Raw genomic sequence first — 22,874 nt, forward strand, 5'->3', positions numbered from 1 at the left:
GGAGGAGGGCGTGCGGCCCATCCGGCAGGGCGGGGGGCTGCGCTGCTGGGAGCGTGCTGGGGAGCAGGGGGGACTGACAGAGCTCTGTGCCTAGGGCTTGCCGCGCGGCCCCTGAGGGACCAAAGCAAGGAGAAGCTGGCCGAGATGTGCAGCGGTGAGTAGGGGCAGTGCTGTGTTGGCCGGGGCTGGAGGGGCAGGGGACAGAGCCTGGGCAGGGTGCTGCCATGGCTGGCCCTGCTCCAGGGAAGCGCTTCAGGGCCAGGGGAATGTGTCGGGGCATTTGGGGCATTCCTGTGCAGCAGCAGCAGCAGCAGCTGCTGCTTTCTCCTGGCCGGGGAAAGCGGCAGGTGGGGCTGCCACGGTGTGCAGGGGATGCCTGGAAGCCTCTGCAGAGACAGCCCTTCATCTCACCTCTCTTTCTGTCACAGCCCTTCAGTCCCTGCAGGAAGACAGCGACCTCTCCATCCGTTCCCTGGCGGCTCAGACCGTCCTCAGCCTGAGCTCTCCCAGGGTGCAGCCAAGAGTGTGACGCACCCTGCGACCACTGTGCTGCTGGTGCTGCTAAAAGCCAGGCAGAAGAGGTGCAACCTGCCTCAGGGAAATGCCTGTCTCTCAATAAAGCCGGAGCAACAAACGCCAAACCCCTGGTCTCCTTCACACGTGTAGCACCAGGAGCGTGCTGAGCAAACAGCATCCTTGCTGGCTGCTCCTGCTGCCTGCAGGTCACTCCCCCTCAGCACACCCTGGCTCCAGGCTTGTGTTACAAGTGTACCTCTCAAGGGGGCTTTCCCCCGGAGAAGCCACGTTTGTTCCCCCCTGGGCAAGTCTTTTCTTTAGAGAGCCAGAAGGCAAAGGGGAAACGGCGGCCGTGAAGGCACCGCGATTGCCTGGAGAGCTTCCTGACGCTCCCGCTTTCCAGCAGCTCGTGGCAGCGCAGCACCCGCTGACCCAGGGTGTCCTTGTACCAAACTCCCAGCTGCTCAGCGGGGACGGAGGGGAGCGGGACCGACAGCTCTCGTCCCCTGGGAAACAGGAAACTCAAGGGGCTGCCCAGCCTGAGGACTCTGGCAAACCTGACCATCACCACGTCTGCAGCTCTGCTCGTGGCTCCCGAAGCGCCTGCAAGGGCAGCCCAGCCTTTGCACCCAAAACCCAGCAGACATCAGCAAGGCGCTAACGCGATTTCTGCACTCGGGGGACTGACATGCGAGCCAGGGTAGCAGCTTTCCTAGCTTGCTTCTTCTGAGGTGTTGGTGATGCTGGGCCCGGCCTTGAGCCTGGCAAAGCGCATGGATCCAGGCAATCTCTTGGGGAAGGAAGGGGTGGGCGATTTCACTTTGCTATTAATACCTTGAAGCAAGTGGATTTGACCCAGCCACACCTTCTCAGCCACCCGCGGACAAGAACCACACCATGAGCGTGCACGTGGCCTGCTCAGCCCCACTCGGGCGCAACGTGGCGATTGTTAGCAATTCTGCCGCCTGGGGTTTGTTTTGGCGCCTCGGCAGTTTCTCAGCCTTCCAGGCTCTTTTGCTGGCGGGCTAGCAGGAAAAGCGGCGGCGTGCGGGGTGTGCCGCAGCCTTGTTGTCAGCCTGCCCTTGTCACCTTCGGCCAACGGCTCATCTGTTATTAGCAGAGGGCAGGACAACTGGTCACAGTGGAAGCAGCACATCCCTCAATTCACAGTGAGGGTTTTGCGGTTCAAAATGAGGCTTTGAGCTTTAACACCAGGGTTTGGACCCTAAAAGTGAGGTTTGCGGTCCTAACTAAAAGGCTTTGATGTTAAAAGAGGGTTTGGGTGCTCTAAAGTGATTCTTTGGGACCTAAGAATGAGGGCTTGTCCCTAAAGAGGTGTAGTTTGGAGCCTAAATGTGGTACATAAAAATATAAAAAAGTGGGATATAAAACTGGGGCTTTGAGCCTTAAATACAGATTTGAAGCGTATAAGTGACGCTTTGGGACAGAAACCTGAGGCTTTGAGAGTTAAAAGAGGGGCTTGGGCCATAAACGTGAGGGCATGGAGCCCTAAAAATGAGGCTTTGACCCTAAAGAAGACAGGTTGAGAGCCTGAAAGTGAGGGTTTGGGACCTAAAAATGAGGCTATCATCCCTAATAGAGGGGTTTGGAACTTGAAACTGAGGCTTTGAGAGTTAAAAGAGGGGATTGGACCCTGAAACTGAGGGTTTGAGACCTCTAAATGAGGCTTTGTGTCTTTAAAATTGGGGACTGGACCCTGAAAGGGAAGGTTTGGAGAACTTAAAATGAAGCGTTGAGCCTAAAAAGACAGGTAGGTTTGAAGCCTAAAAATGACACTTTGGGACAGAAAACTGAGGCTTTGAGTGTTAAAAGAGGGGCTTATGCGTAAATGTGAGGGTTTGGAACCCTATAAATGAGGCTTGGACCCTAAAAAATGCAGGTTGAGAGCCTGAAAGTGAGGGTTTGTCACTTTAAAATGAGGCTTTAACCCCTAATAGAGATTAGAAGAGAGTATCTGTCACGCAGCGAGGGTAGGACATGGGAAGGGTGGTCAGCTCCAGCCTCCCCGTGGGTCTGTGGGCATCGCAGCGAGGCCCCAGCAAGCACCTGCTGTTGCTGCTTCGCCACTTCCCCACGCCGTGATGGACTCCGGAGGGTTTGCAAGCACAGTATGAAGGTGCTAAGGGGGCTGGAGGGCAACCGCAGGGGTCCTAGAGGGGCTAGAGGACAAAGAGAGTGCCTTGGTCGCCATGACTGCCTCAGAAAGAAAGGGGTCCTCAGGGGCCCAGATGAGCCATGGGAGGCCCTGGGCCCTGACAAACCCCTCTGGAGGAGTGCTGAGGGGAGTGAGGTGGTACTGTAGAGTGGAGGGGGCCAGGCCCTAGTCTCGTGGGGTTTCATGGCTGCTAGAGGTCCTGCAGAAGAGGGGCCTGGGGTTGCAAGGAAGGCCCCCCGAGGGGTCCTGCGTGGGCTGGAGCAATCCTCTCACAGCTACAGAGGCAAAGGGAGGAGTCCTGAGGTTGGACTGTGCCCGAGAGCCCTCCACCGGCCCCAGAGAAGGCCCACGGTGGGCTTTTGCGCCCAAGCAGGGCCAAGGGAGGGTTCCTGAGGCTCAAAGGGAGGGAACAAGGAGGCGAACGGAGGGGTGCTGCGGGGACCAGGGGGCAAGCTGAGGCCTCTGGAGCACATCAAAAGGGGCACTGGGGCGCTGAGAGGTTCTGAGGGGGCAACCGCGTCAGGCTGAGGCAACCCGAGGGGCAACTGAGGCAACCGAGGGGTTCGGAGGGGACTAGCGGCTATGAGGAGGCCTCCAGGCCTCAGGGGACTGGAAGGGAAACATAACAAGTCTCCAGGGGATCCGACGGCAAAAAGAGAGTCACCCCCCCTTACATTTCCGAGGCAGCTGGGGTTTATCCACCGCTTTCCCATGCAGTCCCCAGCTCTCCCCACTTGCCCTCAGCCAGGCAGCTCGCACGCCCACACCCAGCCAGCTTGGGCAGAGCAGGGCTCTGAAGGTGCCTGAGCGTGGTCACGCTGGGCAGCGGCTCCTTGGGACCTGAGAATGAGGGCGTGATGCTGAAAAAGAGAGGTTTGGAGGCTAAAAGTGACGGTTTGGGACCTGAAAAAATAATGCTTTGAACAGTAAAAGATGGATTTAGACCCTAAACTGGAGTCACTGCAACATACAAATGAGGCTTTGACAGCAAAAGCGACAGGTTTGGACTCTACCAGAGAGGGTCTGTCACCTCTAATTGAGGCTTTGTGCCTTAAATGAGGGGTTTGGACCCTCAAAGTTAAGAGTTGGCTGTTAAAAGTGAGGCTTTGAGAGTTAAAAGAGGGGTTTGGACTCTGTAAGTGAGGTTTGCGTCGTAACTATAAGGCTTTGCTGTTAAAAGTGAGGTTTTGGGTGATTTAAAGTGAGGCTTTGGGACCTAAAAGTGAGGCTTTGATCGTAAAAGTCAGGTTTGGACCCTGAAAGTGAAGGTTTGGGACCTAAAAATGAGGCTTTGTGCATTAAGAGAGGGGTTTGGACCCTGAAAGTGAAGGTTTGGGACCTAAAAATGAGGCTTTGTGCATTAAGAGAGGGGTTTGGACCCTGAAAGTGAGGGTTTGGAACTTAAAAATGAGGCACTGAGCGTTAAAAGAGGGGTTTCGACCCTGAAAGTGAGGGTTTGGGTGTTAAAAACGAGGCTTTGAGCTTTAAACGACAGGTTTAGACTCAAAAACTCAAGGTATAGAGCAAAAGAATGATGGTTTGAGCATTAAAAGACCTGAACTGATGCTAAAAGTGAGGGTTTGAGACTTAAAACTTAGGCTTTGAGGCTTAAACGAGGGGTATGGACGCTGAAAGTGCAGCTTTGGCTGTTCAAAATGAGGCTTTGAGCTTAAAAACAGGGGTTTGGACCCCGGAAGTGAGGTTTGTGTCCAAAGTATAAGGCTTTGAGCATGAAAAGAGGGGTTTGGACAATAAAAGGGAGGCTTTGGAACTTAAAAATGGGGGTTTGTCCCTAAAAAGGAGGGGCTTGGACCCTAAATGTGAGGGTTTGGGACCTAAAAGTGAGGCTTTGATCGTGAAAGCCTGGTTTGGACCCTAAAAGTGAAGGTTTGGGACCTAAAAATGAGTCTTTGTGTCTTTAAGAGTGGGTTTTGTACCCTGAAAGTGAGGGTTCACGACCTAAAAATGGGGCACTGAGCATTAAAAGAGGGGTTTGGACCATGAAAGTGAGGCCTTGGCTGTTAAAAATGAGGCTTTGAGTGTTAGAATTGGGCTTTGAGTCCTAAAAGTGAGGGTTTGGCTATTCAAAATGAGGCTTTGAGCTTTAAAATACGGGGATGAACCCTAACAGTGAGGTTTGCGGTCCTAACTGTAAGGTTTTGATGTTAAAAGTGAGGTTTTGGGTACTTTAAAGTGAGTCTTTGGGACCTAAAAATGAGGCTTTGTGCCTTTAAAAGCGAGGTTTGGACCCTAACAGTGAAGGTTTGAGACCTGTTAATGAGGCTTTGTGTCTTTGAAAGTGAAGGTTTGGAACTTAAAACTGAGGCTTTGAGAGTTAAAAGAGGGGGTTTGACCCTGAAAGTGAGGGTTTGAGATATAAAAATAGAGGCTTTGAACTTTAAAAGAGAGGTCATCAGATCCACACAGTCCAGTAAGCCCGGTTATCCCTTTCCTCCGCCTGGCTGGAGGCAGGGCCCCTCTAGTCTTGATCATGGCAGTCACAACTCACTTCCTGTAAATGTGAAGCAGGAGTCCCTCTGTTCGCTCAGAAATAAAATCAGCACTTCTCCTCCTCTGTCTGGGGACCTGCTCACCGGAAACTGGAGCAGCAGCTCTCCTGGAAGAGCCTCCCTGAGAGACTCTTCGTCCTTGCAGCTCACGCACTCGTGCCTCTAGGGCCGAGGTAGGCTTGCCTTCCCACCTCATCGTGTCCTCTCCGTGGTCACGCAGGTAGAACCATAGGGTGGCCCGTGGTGTGTATCCCCTCCTTTGAGCCAGAGGACGCTTGTTCCTAACAGCTGCGACACTGCTCTGTCGCGGTGGGGAGCAGGGCATATCTTCCTTGAGTTGCTGGACCTCTTGGGATAGTTTCTCCACAGCAGAGACGAGCGAGGACGAGAGATTTGTCTCGTAACCCCGGAGTCTATCAATCACCTCTGCCACTGTTGGTGCCTCATCCCCTCTCCAGGCCGTCACTGCCAATGAGGCTGCATACGAGGATGGTGCGCTCCGTACAAACTTCTGCCCCATGGCTCGTGTGCACTGGGCTTCATCTGGATCTTTGGGTGACCGTTGATCGTCCAGGTCACCGTAAATCACCTCAAGCACAGGTGACTGAGGTACTCTGAGTTACCAGTCATTAGTACTTTAAATACCAGGTGGTCTGAGTTACCAGTCATTAATATCAGTGTTTAATGGGATGTGTGCATGTGTCTGTCTGTGTGTTGATTTCTGTTAGGGCTGGTGGCATTTACAGGAATATGCAGGTAATTTTACTCTGTGGGGGCTTTTGTTCCTATATCTACTGAAGTTTCCTGTCACCTTTGTGTCAATGCTTTTCCGCCTCTAGGCTGTGAACAACCTCAGAAATGGGACTGGCTACACAAAAAGGCTCTGTAAGGAGGTTCGGCAGCAACAGCAGCCGCCGCCGCCACCACCGGTCCTGACTGTTACGCCTCCTGCTGCTCCAGCGATGGCCGCTGAACTTCCCAAATCTCCTCTCTGTCCATCAGCAGTTTGTTGGAAGAGAAGGTAAGATTTATTTCTACATAGGCCGTGATTCTTTTCTTTCAGTAGAGCTTATTTTCCAGCCGTTTGCATTGATTCACAAGGGCTGTTGGGTTCCTCTGCTAAGACAAGCAGCGTTACCAAGTCTTCTGGGCCCCCAGGGACAATCAGTACCCACAACTAGTACGTAACTAGAACTTTAGAATTGCTTTTCAAAAATTATCTTCAGATAAACTGAATAGGATTTTTTGGTTTTTCCCCTCCCCACTCCAAAAGGTCGTCCATGAGAGCCAGTACAATTCGCTCAGCAGGTGACAGACCAGGCTGGGAACTGTAAGTGTTCCACAGAAATTCAATGTATTACTACTAGTAGCCTGTTAAAGGAGTCTGTAACGCATAACTTCTACAACAGCTGATTTCTAATGAAAAAGCTACGCCCAGATAGTTGCGGAGAATACAAGTGGTAAGTGATTTTGGAATGGCTTGATTTGAATTGGCTTTAACAACAGGGATCTGTGCTTGCAGTAAGAGTATTTAAAATAAAACTCCAGTCTGTGATTGAAAAGGGAACTCTGAAAAACAAACGCTTTTTGAGGAAACCATGATTACCTATAAAAACCGAATATAATTAAAGGATCAGATGGAAAGCCACCCTTTTGATTACTGGCTGAATAGGGCCGAAGAAAGTGATTTCCCAATAGAAATCAGCCTCCAACTTTCTTTTTTTCACAACTTAGTTGATACTAATTGAAGAGATTGTTGCAAAAGTCAACGCTGTTATTTTCTGACAGTTTTGAATCTCTTCAGTTTAGTCATCCCGGATAGCCAAGCTGCTTTCCCTCGGCTGGAGAGAGAGGAGGCTGTTTTATCTATTATTGCAGTGTCAAGTTAGTCCTTCCTTTTGGTGTATGTGTGTTAGAGGCAGATTGTAAGGGTGCAGTGTGCTTATCGAATCTTAAAGATGAATCAAAACAAAACCCAGGATCCATCCCACAGATTGCCTAAAATCTCAAAATCGGTAAGCAAGAAAATAACAGTTCAGGGACCAGAGCAGGACAAAGACATCATCATGAGGCACCGACATAGGAAGCGTATGTGGCCGAAGCTAAAACGAGTTTGAGAGAAGATCGGTTCATATCTGTGCAGTACTTGGAAGATCGGGAGTGTGAAGTATTAAGTGTATCAAGGCGTGGCGGCGGAGCGGTGGGCACTTGGCACGAGGGAGATAGATGGGAGTCTCTTTTAAGCACGGGCAGCCTCCATCCACGGCGGCAGAGCTGAGCGTGAGGAGAGGAGACTGAGGGAACTCTTGGAGGGGAGGCTGTGGAAGGCAAGGATGAGGATGAAGAATCTAGTGTAGTCTCAAATGGACAGAAAGCAGGGAGACAGATGCTTAAGCTGATAACAAGAAGTGCTCGCCACCACGCTCCCACTTCATCTGCTTTCCTCTTTAAGATCAGGGCAGAGTCTAACAGAGAGTGACACATTTTTGCGGTTTCTTTAGAGGATCAAGTCGAGGCCGCCCGCACAGCGAACGTGCCCAAAGGACTCGGGCCCCAACTCTACCAGCACCAGCCTCTGTGCCTGTGCCTCCACCTCCCTTGTATCCCCCACCACCCCACACACTCCCTCTTCACCTGGTCAGCCTCCCCCTGCTGGGTGCGCTCTCCCCCCTCCCTGATATCCCCCAGCTCCTACAAACATGTGCCCAGCTTGGGTACCAACAGCAGCACCAACGGCTCATTCAAGTGCCATCCCAGCAATGCAAGCACCTCCTTTATAGAATCATAGAATTATTTAGGCTGGAAAAGAGCTTTAAGATCCTCGAGGCCAACCGTAAACCCACCACTGCCAAGTCCACCACTAACCCAGGTCCCTAAGTGCCACATCTACACACCTTTTAAATACCTCCAGGGATGGTGACCCAGCCACTGCCCTGGGCAGCCTGTCCCAGGGCTTGGCAACCTTTTTGGTGAAGGAATTTTTCCTGATATCCAGTCTAAACCTCCTCTGGCACGACTTGAGGCCATCCCCTCTTGTCCTACCCCTCAGCCTCCTTTTCTCGAGACTAAACAACCCCAGTTCCCTCAGCTGCTCCTTACAGGACTCAGGCTCTACACCCTGTCGCGTCCCAACCTGAGAGGAGGAGGACGAGCGATCAAGGTTCTAAATTAAGATGAAACACCACCAAACGATCAATTAAACACTTGATTTCAACACAGAAGTAACTTGACCTTGAAAAGGCAGCTCCCACTTGAAAAGATGGAAAAGCATTGACGGTGGGGGTTCTTGTTAAGACTAGTTGTAAAAGAAGTGGGGGGGAGAGAGGAGGGGAGAAGAGAGAGACGGGGAAAGATAGAGAGACATCACCACCCTTGGATCCAGCGCCGATGACGACAGACGCGATGATTCTCCGGTGGTGGGCACATGCCAGTCTCTTTGTTGTAGTGTCTTTTATAGTCTAAGCCCCGCCTTCAGTTGTGCCTCCTGTGAGCTTATATGGTTCCTGTTCCAGAGGTTTCATGACCTTCTGTTGGCTGCCATCTTGAGGGGAGGTCGCGAGGGGTCTTTTGGGTGGTCATAAACGCCTTCCTCAAATGAACTTTGCATGACCTCAGCAAGTTGCTCTGTGAGGCCCAGCAGAACCTGGGACTGCGCATCCTCCAGCGCACCCCCCCATGCCCTGTGTCCATGAATTTCCCGCCTGCCATTTGCTACATCCCACTTTACAGCAATGTTTGAGACATTGACCCTTCCAGTCCCTTACACCTGGGATCGGAGGGGGAAGGATGCAGGGGGACAGGCTGGGGGCAGCAGGAGAGCGGGAGAGTTTTCCTGGAGGAATGTAGTCAGCATCTGCTGTCCCTACGCTGTCGCTTGGCAGGGCGAGGCACAACTGTGTTGTCTTTCCACGGTGGACGTTGCCAGCAGCCCTGCTGCAGCCGACAGACGAGGTCATCAAAGAGGGAGAAGACATAAGGCAGATGAGGCAGCCTGGAAGCTACTATGTGACTTCAGGCGCTGCTGCTCCACCACCTCCCGTGAGCACATCAGGATCAAGGGCAGCGCACCTGGAAGCAGGCCAGAGAGGTGGAAAGCAGGAGTCTTGAAAGAGGGCTGAAGAGCAGACCGCCCCCCGCTGCCCTGCTGTGGATCACTCCTCTGTGCCCAGTCCCCACGGCACTGGAGGTGGTCCTGAGGCGCTGGAGCGAAGCGTTGGGATGCTGCAAAGCAGCAGGCAGTGACAGCCAAGAGGCAGGTCCTCTCCTCGGCTGCACGGTCACGCCTGTGTTTAGCAAAGACCTTCTCGCTCTCTACAACTACCTGAAAGGAGGTTGTAGGGAGGTGGGTGTTGGTCTCTTCTCCCAAGTTAGTAGTGATAGGGCAAGAGGAAATGGCCTCAAGCTGCGTCAGGGGATGTTTAGATTGGGTATTAGGAATAATTTCTTTACTGAAAGAGTGGTCAGGCATTGGAAGAGGCTGCCCAGAGGGGTGCTGGAGTCACCTGGACGCATTTCAAAGACATGTAGACGTGGCGCTTCAGGGCATGGTTTAGGAGACATGGTAGTGTTGGGTTGATGGTTGGACTTGATGATCCTTGATGCCTTTTGCAACCTTAATGATTCTATGATTCTGTGAAAGTTGTTGGGTTCCGGTGGTGCCAGTGAACAATTTGTGGTGCCTGGCGGGAGCATCACGGACTAGTTGGCTCTTCTTCTGTGCTCTGAGCTTGCAGAGAGCTACAGAGGTGGAAAAACTTCTTGGCCAAGAAGGTCCTCCTCAGGTGGCCCAGCACGTGCCTGAAATCTACCCCCACAGTATTTATTCTTGAAGAAGACAGACAGTCCCAAAGCATGAAGCTTTGGATGGCTGCAACAGCTTCTGGAGTCAAAAAAGACAGCAAAGTTAGAGCACTCCTGTTTTTGTTTCTCTCAGTCAAGGCATTGTTATTTACCTCAGTGATGGGCAATGTATCAGATCTGGAGAGAGCTTTGCAAGTTGGCATTTCCAGCGTCAGGGATGTCTAATGAGGGCAAACACCATCTGCACAGGTCTGACTGAGCTTTCTAGTGCCTGGAAGCCCTGGTAGCTGCTTCTGGTCAGGCTCCTTGGGCCTTTACTAATAACAGCAGTGAAATACGTATATATATTTGACATATATCTATTTTAAAACTTTTGTTTCTTTGTTTGTTTTTCACCAGGTATCTTGGGAAGAAGAGTAGTAAAAAGTCAAATAAGAAAAAAACTCTGGCCAATTCCTCTTACGGCCAAGATGCCTTCTGTAAACGGAGCCTCTTGGGGCACAAGCATTCTTCAGCCACGGTCAGCCAAGCCAGCCCGCCTGCCGTGGCGTTTTGTGAAGGGTAACAAATGCCCCTGGCCGGTGGCTGCTGCCAGGGAAACGGTTCTGGAGCCCTGGTAGTCCTGCTGTGGCAGGGGCCAAACTGGCTGCTGGGAGCGGGGTGGGTGCAGGGGCAAAAGGAGCAGGACAGGGACAAACCTAAATGCTGCAAGCAGGGCAGGAGCAAAGCTAGGCACCCCACCTTGGCCAGGGCATAAAGGGCCACCCGAGCAGGGCAGGAGTAAATGCAGGGAGCCTGTGTGGAGAAGGGGCAAAACGAGCCTCCCCCCAAGCAAAAGAGGGAAAATACCAGCCATCGTGAGAGGTGCGTGATGAAAATAAGCCAGCCGAGCAAGGCTGTGGCTAAACTGGATGTTCCAAGTGGAGGATGAAAAGGGAAAGTCCAGATAAGTGTCCTGAGCTTGGCAGGAGTCAAACTAACTGCCTCGAGCAGGCCTGGGGAAAAGCAGACGACGCAGGCGGGGCAAGGGCCAAAGCGGCCAGTTCAAGTGAGGCAGGAATAACAACCAGCTGCTCGTCAGGTCAGAAGCAACAGTGGCTGCCCTCGGAGCGGGCCAAGGCATTAAACCAGATGCTAAAAAGCTGCCCACACATTTTTTGGGGGAGCTCCAGGGCGAGGGAGCAGCTGGCTGGGGGGCTGGTGGCCAGGCAAGGTCAACCCAGCGCAGTTGCTGAGGACACTTCCTTGGTAGCGCTAGTTCCGAGTCAGCCTGTGGCTGTATCGGGGGGAGCAGATAAAGTGCCTTGGCAACGAACATGTAAGAGAGCGAGTGGTTTGCTACACAGGGCTCATGGACACAGTCCTGTACCTGGGAGGAGTGGAAAAGAAAGCCTTAGGAACCTGAGTGTGCCAGCCAGAGCTGTGAGCAGGAACGCTTACAGGCCTGGCCAGGCTTGTCTTCACCTGGCCGTGGGGCTCAGAGAAGAGGCGGGAGCTCTGCCGGCGGATGAAGGGCCCTTCACCAGCAGCGTGAGGGGAAGCCCAGGGGCTGCCAGCGGCTGCCTACGTGAGCTGCCGGGTCTGTGGCGGCTGCTGGCCGCAGCGCGTCCCCCTGCGTCCCCGTGTCACAAAGGGGGGGTGATGCGGCACCCGCCCGGCGCTTGTGAGCTCACCTGGCCAGGGCTTGTGATCCTGAGGAGCGGGCCAGGGAAGGCCAGTTGGGCTGAGCTGGCCTTGGGGACAACTCGGCTCCTGCCTTCGCTCCTCGCGTGGCTCCTCTTTTCCAAGCATTCCGCGTTTACTGCCCACTTCTCCCCAGCTTCCATCGTCTCCCAAAGGTAATTCTGATCTGACTTGCAGGACGGATCATAGAGTAGGTAGATCCAGGATAGAAGTAGGGGCTGTTCTAGACTTTCCGAGCCCTAGGCCGAGCTATTGCACCTTTCCAGGCTGGCCGGATATTTGCTAATACTTCTTTCTTTGCCAGAACCCAGTGTAGGTAAGTAGGGGGGTGGCAGCGTAGTCGGAGGCATTGGGGCAGCCTAGAATCACCAGAAGCCCACCCTGACTGATGCAGTAGGAAGGGTGACAGAAAAGGAGCGCGGCAACTGCAGCCGTTGAAGCAGCAGGAGCAGCAGCCTAAAGCCAGTCGCTCCTGCAGACAGGGGGGAAGTGTGGGCTAGAGAGCCAGAGCGGGCTCTGCTGCTAACGGTGGCAACAGGCCGGCAGCAGGTCCTCTTCAGAGGCGGTGCCATGCACTGGAGTCTTTCAAATGGGCCTTTGAAATTGCTGTGAGCTGTGGCCCTGTGGCAGCGATGGTGAGGGCGTCAGCCTGCAGCTCCGCGGCTGTTACAGGTACCACTGAAACAGGTGTGATGGCAGATGCTGTTCTGTGGGTTTTGTTTGAGGGGTTTTTTAAAACTCATTTTGTTGACCTACAATTCTTCCTTTGCAATCAGGTGACGGGACTCCTGACATCCTCTGTCATCCAGCGCTATCCCCTCTGTTCCTGAGAGGAGCGATGGCCACAACGGGGAACGACTCCTGTGAGTAACGGCTTCACCGGCAGGCTTGGGCTTTGCGAATCCCCAAAGGCAGCGGGCGCGGCTGGTGCCCCTTCCCTGAATGCTGACGTGCTGACCACCTGGAGTAGCGAATCCTGGGGCGTTCCCTGGTAGCAGCCAGACTCAGCCAGGTGTTTTCGGTTCGACAGCAGAAAACACGTTTTGTCACTCCTCTGCCACTCTGCACAAGCCTTTGAAAGATGTCATTGCTCGTAGAAAGGTCTGGCATCAGTAGGGGTACCTTCTGTGCTAGGTCCTTGCTTGGTTTTGTCAAGTTACACTCAGGAAAAGGGAAGGCTTGGCCTGCTAATCCAGTTGAGGACTCTAGAGGGAAAGGAAGGTAGCCCGAGGCACAGAAATCAGGCTGTGGGTTTGCTGGACTTTGGCCAAAGCAACCCGGGGAACAGCCTATTTTCAAAACTGTTTCTTGACCAGCAAATTTCAAGGGCAGTGTTAGGTTTCCCCCGATGTTTCTGTGTTGGAGGTTAGGGCTGGTTGTCCTGGGTGCTCCTGTACAGAACTCAACTGCTAAAATAGGCTTTCGAGCAGCAATTTCTTCTCATCTCTTTTCAAATGTCATTTCCCTGCAGTCATTGCCGAGGGAGTGGCTCCTCCACAAAGGATCCTGTTTCCCCCAGAGAAGATTCACATGGCCTGGCAGCAACGACAGAGAGTTGGAGCAGGGCTCTACAACCTGGGCAACACATGCTTCCTCAACTCCGTCCTGCAGTGCCTGACGTACACACCCCCTCTGGCCAACTACCTGCTCTCTCGGGAGCACAGCCAGTCGTGTGAGTCCTTTGAGGAACATCTCCTTGTCAATCTGTTGGGCTCTTCCCAAGGATTCCCAGAATCTGGAATTTGATTAAGGAGTACAGCAGCCCTTCTCTCTCAGCCCGCCAAGTTGGTGTTCTTTGAACACTCAAGCCTAGAAGCCGCTTATCGTACCTTGGTGTTCATCTTCAGAAAGGCAGCTCTTTCTAGCCCTGGGTCTCGGTCCTTATTCCTGCAAGTTCAACCCTCCTTGCTTACTGCACAGAAATCTTGGGTCAGTTAAGCTGCCCTCTGAAGGAAGTTTTCTACGCACTAAAGTGTCCTGGGCTTGTTGGGACCTTGGCACCTTGGGAGAGGAGGAGTGGAGACTGCCCTTGTAACTTCAAGATCTCCATTAGGTTTCCCACTGCTACTGGTATTTTGCTAACCTGCGAAGCTTGCTTCCTTCCCTCCCGCTCTCCCTCCCTCTTCAGGTCGTCAGCAAGGCTTCTGCATGATGTGCACAATGGAAGAGCACGTTAACATCGTCCTGCGTTCCTCAGCCAGAGCCATCCGGCCTAGGGCTGTCGTCAGTGTTCTGACACGTAAGTCGCTTCAGGTGCTTTGGCATGTTCCCTTCTGTTCTGGTACGAGACAACTACGAGCTGCTTCTTTCGTAGGCATAGGAGAACATTTCCAGCTTGGCGTGCAGGAGGACGCCCACGAGTTCTTATGCTACGCTGTCGATGCCATGCAGAGGGCTTGTCTGAGCGGAAGCAGCGAGTAGGCAAATTACCTCTCCAATGTTCCGAAGCCCGTGGGACTCCTTCGTGTACTCCCGTCAAGGAAAACCTGTGCCCAGGGTTTTCAGGCCGAGTAAAACTCCTGGAGGAGATAACTCTCTGCCTTACCATTTATTTCCAGCTTGGACATCTCTTCTCAAACCACTACCGTTGTCCATCAAATCTTTGGGGGCTTTCTGAGATCCAGAGGTACTTTTCCACAACTGTCGCTCTCCTGGAATTGTCTGTGCCCTTCTGCCTGCCTGTGAGAAACGGCTGTTCATGTGACTGGTGTAGTAGGTAGGAAGAGCATAAACCGGCACCGTTGATTTCCCCTGTCGCTGAGCGTTTTGATTTGCCTTCTAGTCACGTGCTTGAGCTGCCAAGCAGTCTCCGATTCCTACGAGCCCTTCCTGGATGTTCCTTTGGATATCCAGGTGAGATGTTTGGATATTGGGGTGCAAAATATTTCAAGGCCCCTGCAGGGGGCCCAGGTTATCTCCAGTAAAGTCCGTTGCCTTGAACCCGTGCGCCGTTACCACGCAAGAGCTTGTTGTTGGGTGGGAAGGGACCTGGACTTCCGTGCGCCGCATGTGGAAGCTCTGTCAATGGTCTCCCTGTGCCGTGTGCTGGGTTTCAGCTGGGCAAAGAGTACAGATGGTTCCTACAGCCAAGGCGACACTGTCCTACCGCCCTGCTCTGGGCTCCCTCAATACGTGTCTGACTGCTTTTGTTATTTCTGTTCTTTTGACCACGCGTACCGCAGGCAACTCTGGTGCCCCCCAGGGGTAGCTGTTTGTTGGGATAGCGCTGGTACCCCACGGGGAGCTATTTCTTGGGGCGCTGCGTTTCCAGCAGCTTAGCGCTCTCCTTCCTTTCTCATCCAGGAACCCTCCTCTGTCGCTGAAGCTCTGGAAGGCTTTGTCAGGCCTGAGCTGCTGGGTGGTGAAAATGGCTACAGATGTAGCAAGTAAGATGATGCCTAATGACAGCTTCCCAGTAGATCCTGGCTTATGGGATTGCGTGTCTGGGAGCACTAGTTATGGTTTGACTTATTTGGGAAACCCACTCCTGACACAGCTTGGGGTTTGTGGGTTTTTTGTTTTTTTTTTGATTTCTTCCCCATACAACTAATCCTCCTGAATCGTCCGGAATTTGGAAAATAATACATTTGTTTCTAAGGCAGGTGTTTTTTTCCCCTTCTGCCTGAATGTTTGGAAAGCTTTGATGAGCATTTTATTCCTGGCATTGTCTGCCCTGGAGGTGGTCAGCCTTCCTAGCTCTGAAGCCACCCGCTGAACTAGCCCTATGTCCAGAGGGGAAAAGACTCGTCCCCTGTGTGGTGGTGAGCCGAAGCCGGGAGGAGCTCTGGAGAGGGATTTGACAAAGGCAGCTTCCTCAAGAAAGCAGTCAACAGTTCCATTTGAAAGGCTTTTTGGATGCTTGCGTCTCTGTGTGGGAGACCTCAGTCCTTGGGGCAGCAGCCGCCCCCGCTGGCTCTCTGAGCAGTGTCGTGGCTACTTCTTGTCTTGTGAAGAGTCGCCTGCTGCTCTCCAGAGTGAGGCACCCTTGAACGAAGCTAGTAGCTTCAGTGAGAGCCTACGGGCTGAAGGGCTCTGCGATGCAAACACGGGCATCCGACAGCTGGGCAAAGCAAGCCGTAACTCCAGCCTACCTGGAGGAGGGTGGAGCAGGGAGAAGATAGGTTGCAACAGTCGGGTCTGTGCTTGTTTTCAAGGTGTGAAGAGCTGGTCGCTGCGTCCAAGAGGCTTACGATACACTGTTCCTCCAACATCCTGACAGTGTGCTTGAAGAGATTTGATCCTTTCTCTGGCAGCAAGATTAGCAAGGTATGTCTATGAGCGCGCTGGGACTTTGTCTGCTTGGAAGGAGACCTTTCCCAAAGCAGAATCCGTTTTTGGAAGTTGTTAGCATCTGCACAAAACGGCTATCGAGTGCAGCCATGTAAGAACAATCAATGCAATAGCTATGCCTGGCTCTTTCCCTTGTGGTAAGAGGAAAGTTCGGGTGTGAAGATAAGTTCCTACTGTGCTCATCAAGAGCTGGTTTGGCCGAGCAGAGATTTCTGCCACTTCAGTGATGAAATGGCAACACCTGCTTTTGCTGAAGCAAGAGCTATTTCTTGACCTCTAGCCTGTGTTTGGTGAGCAGGTTTTCTCAGGCTGTTTCCTAAAGGCTCTCAGGATAATTTCTGAGTCTTCTTGGTCTCTCTTCAGGATGTGGAGTATCCGGAATATTTGGACCTTGGCGCATACACATCTGAAGCGCCTGGAGAACCGCTGCTCTATTCCTTGTACGCTGTCCTGGTGCATGAAGGTTCCAGCTGTCAGGCAGGACACTATTACTGCTTCGTAAAGGTAAAAGTCAACTTTGCATTGGTGTATTGTGTGTCCTTCAGTGGTGCCCTGCCTGTGTTTTTCTTTTCAAAACCCTGCCGTTCGTCTAAAGATAGCGTTGCCTTTCGTTGCAGGGCAGCAATGGACAGTGGTACAAGGTGAACGATGCCTCTGTGCGCCTGTGTGACATCAAGACGGTTCTGCGCCAGCGCGCGTATTTGCTCTTCTATGCCAGGTAATATAACAAGTGTGAAAGGGTGTTTGGAATACAGTCCCCCTCCTGTTACTGACCTTGTTGTTGCTGTTTTCCCTCAGTGGGTTTTGCTTTCCGTCCCAGGAGAGCATGAGTTCTGTCTGTTGTGCAGTTTGCCAGGTCCTTCCTTCACTCTTCCCGCTTGGCACTGCAACAAGCTGCTGTGCTTGTGTAAATCGCCAGCTGCCTGCTCTCTGAGGCTGGCTAGCTGCGACAAGGGGCAAAATGGAGGTCCGAGAGGGCATAAAGATGAGTTACTGCTCTGAAAGGGGCAGACGTGGCTGCAAGACCCTAGCCTAATTTCCAGCTCCTAGTGCTGGTTCAGGCTCCTGCGTGTCATATCAAGTGCTGCTAGAAAATGATAGGATGAGACCGAAGCCGTGAAGAGGCTGCAAGAACAACCCAAGACTAAGATGACTGTTGTTTCTTGCCAGGCAAATGAAAAACCAACACACAGCAAGAGGAAACACCCCTGTGAAGAGGAGGATGAAATTGCACTCCAAAGAAAGCAGCAAAAGACAGAAGCGAGCATTCCAGTGATGCAAAATGGGAAAAGAAATGCAAGGAAGTGAAGAAGGAAGAGATACCCAAAGAGAGCTCTGGAGGGGAGGACTAAAACGTAAGCAACGTTTGCAGCATCACCAGGAAATGTTGCCTCACTCTTTGCCAGGCGTTTCAGGTGTGTGGCTTATGGAGAGATGCATTGAGTACTTGTGCCTGAGCTTGCCATCGCAACCTGCGACCGACCAGCAAAGGCTGCAGGCAAACGTTCTCAGAAGAATGCTGACCATCAAACCTGACATTTAGATTGAAGCAATAAAATTTTCCTCATAACCAAACCCAGTCCGAGGCGGTGTTGCCTGATTTCTGTAGAGAGTTTGACCACGCAAGAAATAACAGAGGGGTTCAGGGCTTTTTTAATTATTTTTTCAACTCAAGACTTCCTTTGCAGAGGTGAAGCTTCAGCCAGAGTTGTGGCTCACTTGATACTCATTTCTGCTCTCTTTAGCAAGGTGACGGCATGCGGAATGTTAGGTTTCATTTTGACATGACTTTTTCTAGTAAATCTCCCTCCCCCTTCTCTTTGAAAGAAGAGAGGCTGTGCTAACTGTTCCTGTATTTCTTTCAGTCTTACAGAGGTGAGTCAGGGGCTCCTCAGGTGATAAGAGCCAACAGGGAGACGCCAGTGAACTACCTCAAAGGAGCAAAGGGCTGTTCCTCTAAGAAGGTGGCATGGCCACCAGCCCAGCTGAAGTGCCTCTACGCCAATGCACGCAGCATGGGCAACAGACAGGAGGAGCTGGAAGCCACCGTGCTGCTAGAAAGCAACGATCCAGTTGCCATTACGGAACTTGACGGGACAAATCCCCTGACTGGAGTGCGGCTACCGATGGCTCCAGGCTGTTCAGAAGGAACCTCTGCGTCAAGGAATGGCTAGATTGTAAAGATCTGTCTCTGAAGAATAGCCACAAGCAGGTCGAAAGCCTATGGAGAAGAATTAGAGACTGAAGCAACAAAGGCCGCCCGATCGAGGGGAGCCTATTGACCAAGGCTTCTTCCTCCAGCTACTGGAGGCATCACGCTCGCAGGCTCTGTCAGCCTGCTGGGGGACTTCAGCTACCCTGACACCTGCTGGAAAAGCAGCATGGTGAGCTGCAGGCACTCCAGGAGACTCATGGAGTGCATGGAGGTTAGTGGTGCAAGACGGGACCTGATGGTCACCAAGTGAGCTAATCGGTGACAGCAAGATTGGAGGCAGCCTGATCAAGTGCAGCCTCCTCTTCACTACGTGCCTGCAGAGGATGGGAGTAGCTTTGAACTATTGCCATGAGTCCTGTCCCTGGACCCCAGGGAGAAGAGACCAGCCCCTCCCTCTCCACAACCCCTCTGCAGGAAGCTGCAGAGAGCAATGAGGTCACCCCCTCAGCCCCCTTCTCTTCAAATGAGACAAAGCCAGAGTCCTCAGCCGCCCCTCTCAGGACATGCCTTCCAGCCCTGCCACCGGCTTTGCCACCCTCCTCTGGACACATTAAAGTACTTTCGCATCCTTCTCAAATGACGGGGCTCAATTTAAGGGATTGCATTGCCACACTGTCCCCCCCCAGTACGGGAACGCAATTAGTAGAGCTATAGCTAATTGTTTCAGGCTGTGCTCTGTCAGCATTCATTTGCCTTGTGCGGCCCTTTGCACAGAGGAAAGCAAGCATGGTCTTCGGATGCACTGGCTACTAGTTCATTTTCAAGCATTTTCTTTTCTCTGTTTGTGTTGTTTCCAGAATACACAGATGATCATTCCCCGACTCCAAAGAACTACTCGGTAACTGTTAGAAGAATCCCTGCTGGAGGAGTTAAAGCTACCAGCAGAGCATCTGTTATGTGAGTAGCCATAAAGCATTACATTCTTTGTTAGGGTCTTCCGTGTGTACACCTTTTTGATGGGTATTAGCTTACAGAGACATTCCGATTGTAGCTTTCTTGTTAAAGCTGCTGTTAGTTTTTGTTGTCCTGGAGTAGATTTTAATGGGTCTGTCCCCAGGAAGACTGACATATTTAGGCCTGCTGGGACATGGGGTTCGAACTCCAACAATGGTAACTATTAAGATGATTCTCTTGAGTTTGTTCTTGGGGTTGATTTTTCTGAGAGCCAAGTTGTAGATCCAGTTTCCTGAGCGAGGACTGAGCGAGGCGGCCACCAAGGCCACCTGCGTGGGCAGGGGTGGGAGAGGGAGGCCAAGGCCCTGCGCGGGGCAGCTGGGGCTCGGGCAGCCGCAGGGCTGCTCCTTGGTGCCAGTGCAGTGGCGGGGACTGGGGCCAGGCTGCCCAAAGAGGGACTGCGGGGGCTGTGGCTCACCGATGAACCTCACGGCTGCCTCGCGCAAGGGGGCCTGAGCATCCTTCAGGTATGGCAGGCTCTGCTGCAGGTATTCTTCAACCCTGCTGCTGTCCTGCACCAGCTGGAGAGAGCAGAAGGGCACGGGGCTGGCAGGGACCCTCCCCGGTGGGCTGGAGCACTCCCTCCAGCCAGTGATCCCCTTCCCCCCCACGCTGTTCCCATCTCCCAGCCAGAGCCCTGTGGGGCTGAGGACCAGAGAGAGCCACAGGCAGAGGGTGGTCCGGGGGTCCAGAGACCCCTTTGTCCGTCTGCCAGGGCCCACGTGGGCTGGGGACTCCAGCCCTGGGGCTTGCAGCTTGTCGTCACCAAACACTCTCCAATCCTCCATGTCTGCTCTGTCTGAGTAAGGTGCTTGAGTTGTTTCCACTTGAGGAGCTCTGCAGTGGTGATGAGGCCTCTTCCAGAGAGCAGCAGAAGCTGTGAGATGTCACCATGGCCTGGGAAAGGAGACCTGGCGTCCCCCTCCTCGTGGCTTTGTTCCTGGGGTGGTCCTGGCATTTGGCAGATGGGAAAAGCCCAGTCCCAAACATGTGGGGGTCTCCTCCCTGCATCACTGCTTAACTTTGAAATCTCTGCCTTGGCTACGCTCTGGGTTTGGTCGCTCATGTGAATGAACAGCAGAATGAACAGGCGCATTCGCACTGTCTTCTTCATCTGTCTCTTGTTGTTCTGCACCATGGTCTCTGACGAGGCTTATAGAGAGCTCTCAGCTGACTGGACTCCTGGTAGGAAGAAGCACAGTGGGACTTCAGCAACAGTGCTCTCTGCTCATGGTGAGCAAAAGCATTAGCATGGCTGGTCCGAGGGGAGATGCTCTGGGGTCAGATTCTGCACACTGGAGTGGGAAGCGTCCCGGCTGCGTGCTGTCTCTGCATGGCACTGGGGTGGAGGCCCCATGCACTCAAGAGTGGACAGTCCCTTCCCCCCAGGCTGAGGAACAGCCCCTGTGAAGCCCCGTCTTTGCACATGCCAGACCTGAAGGATATTCTGCAGCTCCTCGCTGACTCTGTCGGCAGCAAAGCTGAGCACCACTCTCTCTTGCTTGTCCATGGCTTCCAGTGTCTGCAAGGAGGACAAAGAGCTGTGGCAGTGTTTCCTGCTGTCCCTCTCACCCCCAGGAATCTGATCTGAACTCCCAGAGCCAAGGGAGGCCTCCCGTGCTGCGTTGTGGTTCCCCGGGAGAGACGCAGGGGCAGACAGTGTGCTGCGGGCAGAGCAGCCTGCGCCACCGGATGGGACCAGGCCCGCGGGAAGTGCACGAAGGGACGAAGGGATGAGGGTGGGAAAGCAAAGCTGAGACCCTTCATTGCCTTGGATCTCTGGTCATCTCACAGCACAGGGTGGCCCGGGGGCTCTTGTTGGTCACCCAGTGCTTACCTTGATGTAGAGATAAGCGTCCAACCGGCTGCTCATATCCTCTTTTGGAGGAAGCAAGAAGACACTCAAAAAGCAGGCTTCTAGGAGGCTTTGCTCTTTGCCCTCCAGCACCATCTGCACTGAGCTGCAGGGAGAGAGCGGGGCCTGTCAGAGACTGGTGCTGGGAGCGGTGCCTCGAGGACTCGTGCAGGTAGAGTTGGACCTCTGGGGCAGGGGTCCCCAGGAGGGATGGGCAGGTACCTCAACTCGGCGATGGCATTCATGGCTTTCAGCCGCACCGCTGTTTCTATTTGGTGCGTGGGCTCCTCTTGTAGCAGGACCTGCAGAGCAGAAGCAGGATGGCACCCGGCAGCTGCCAGCACCCAGCGCCCCCAGACCCTCTCCCTGCCCAAGTGCTCTTCTCACAGGGAGCCATTGCCGGGAAGACTTGCCCCCTTCCCAAGAGCCGCCGGGTGTCCCCTCACCTTGAAGAGTCTCTTTGGAAGAGACACGCACGCCCCTGACGGCTATGGAGACATCCAGATCCCAATCCTGGGACAGCTGATGGGACGTCTCCTCCTTTTCTTATATTCTGATGAAAAGCCAGAGTATATAGTTTACCAGGCGCTAGATCACCTCAGAGTGTTCATCAAGAATCAAAACCATAAGAGAAGTTGTGGTGGCTTCATCTGTTTGCGCGCACACAGCTCCTGATGGGTCTGCTTCTCTCCATCACATCCTTTGCCCCTCACAGCTGCTTCCCATAGCACCCCAGCTGTCATTTTGCTGCAGAAGCTGAATGCTCTCCTGAAGTCTCCTTCCACCCTCCTTTCAGAACCTTGAACCGCGCTCTTTTGTGGAGCCCACAGCCAAAGCTACCGCTGCCATGTCTTCCCAGTTAGTGAAGAGCAGATCCATCTGTGCATCACCCCGGGTGGTCCCTCCAGTGCTTGCAGCAAGAAGCTATTCCTGATGCCCTCCACAAACCTCCCTGACTGCTTGTGTCCTGCCATCTCGCAAGCAGATCTCGCGGCCCTTTGGTTAAGCTGGCTGGCAAAGCTATTGTGTCTTATTGACCCTTTCCTGTTTTCCCCGCTCTTTAGGCAGGGCAATGCTCAAGGATGAAGCACAACAGCTCCATTGGCACCTTGTGGAAACCTCCCTGCTTTCTTTGGACACCACTGAAGACACTGCCATGGTAAGGAGCTCCCCCCTTGCTGGGACTCTTGCCCGTGGCATCAGCAGGGGGACTTGTGTGAGCAAAGGCATCCAGAATCAGTGGGGCTGGTGCGGCCTCACCCTCCCTGGTGAGCGGGTTCCTGCTGTCCCCATGCAGGGACGATGCGAGGGCTGCTCTCCAGTGTCCCAGCAGAAGCTCCAGCCCTCCTGGCCACCAGCAAGCCCCGCTTCTCTGTAGGGGCAAGCAGCACACTGCGCCCATGAGTCCAGCCTTCCTCCCTCACCCTGGGGACCCCTCCTCTCATCCTCCCCCGCGCAGTGACTGCAACCCCTGCTGCCAGCTCTCCTGCAGGCGCTGCCGCCAGCACTGCCGGGCATCTCTGGCCAGGGCTGCTTGCACTGCCCTGCGAAGCAGCACCCCCAGGGCACTCGGTGTGACATGGCTTCCCTCCCTTCCTTCCTCCCACAGGCCTTTGCAAAATACCTCCTACCTTCGGAGAGGACAGACATCGTCCTTGTGGCCATCGAGGCGATGAGAGACTCCAGCATCTTTGACAAGGGGGAAGCAAGAAACATGCTGAATGGGGTCATGAGAAACCCTGACTTCTGGCTGGCAGACGTAAGTGGCCTGTGGCTGCATTGCCCTACCCTTCAGCCCTGTCAGGCCTTGCTCCTCCCTCCCTCCCAAGCCCAGGTGTAGGTGTCTCGAGCACCCGAAGCCACCTTAAGCCAGCA

The 22,874-nt window shown here is 53.3% G+C and overlaps 1 protein-coding gene and 1 long non-coding RNA gene across 3 annotated transcripts; both read left to right on the top strand.

Moving 5' to 3' along the window:
* Window positions 1-73: 73 nt before the first annotated feature.
* LOC142048794 (uncharacterized) lies at window positions 74-6,192 on the top strand. 2 transcript variants are annotated; one of them, XR_012657534.1, is made up of 3 exons: window positions 74-154; window positions 5,661-5,811; window positions 6,042-6,192. It is a non-coding gene; the product is annotated as an uncharacterized LOC142048794 (long non-coding RNA). The 2 variants fall into 2 exon arrangements; XR_012657533.1 differs by having other exon boundaries at window positions 5,661-5,802.
* A 6,331-nt stretch (window positions 6,193-12,523) lies between these two features.
* On the top strand, window positions 12,524-16,805 carry LOC142048779 (ubiquitin carboxyl-terminal hydrolase 42-like). The gene is made up of 9 exons (XM_075075971.1): window positions 12,524-12,548; window positions 13,157-13,357; window positions 13,814-13,924; window positions 14,468-14,538; window positions 14,989-15,071; window positions 15,840-15,951; window positions 16,339-16,479; window positions 16,593-16,693; window positions 16,796-16,805. Exons 1-9 carry the CDS (start codon window positions 12,524-12,526, stop codon window positions 16,803-16,805), a joined length of 855 nt encoding a protein of 284 aa, XP_074932072.1.
* The last annotated feature ends 6,069 nt before the right edge of the window (window positions 16,806-22,874 follow it).

The sequence above is a fragment of the Phalacrocorax aristotelis genome, chromosome 27 (genome assembly GCF_949628215.1).
Source record: "Phalacrocorax aristotelis chromosome 27, bGulAri2.1, whole genome shotgun sequence".
NCBI lineage: Eukaryota > Metazoa > Chordata > Aves > Suliformes > Phalacrocoracidae > Phalacrocorax > Phalacrocorax aristotelis.

Coding starts and splice junctions, on each gene's coding strand:
- LOC142048779 (XM_075075971.1), top strand. CDS start 12,524: ATGGCCACAACGGGGAACGACTCCT. Junction 12,549..13,156: donor CACAACGGGGAACGACTCCT/GTGAGTAACGGC, acceptor ATTTCCCTGCAG/TCATTGCCGAGGGAGTGGCT. Junction 13,925..14,467: donor TGTCGTCAGTGTTCTGACAC/GTAAGTCGCTTC, acceptor TTTGCCTTCTAG/TCACGTGCTTGAGCTGCCAA.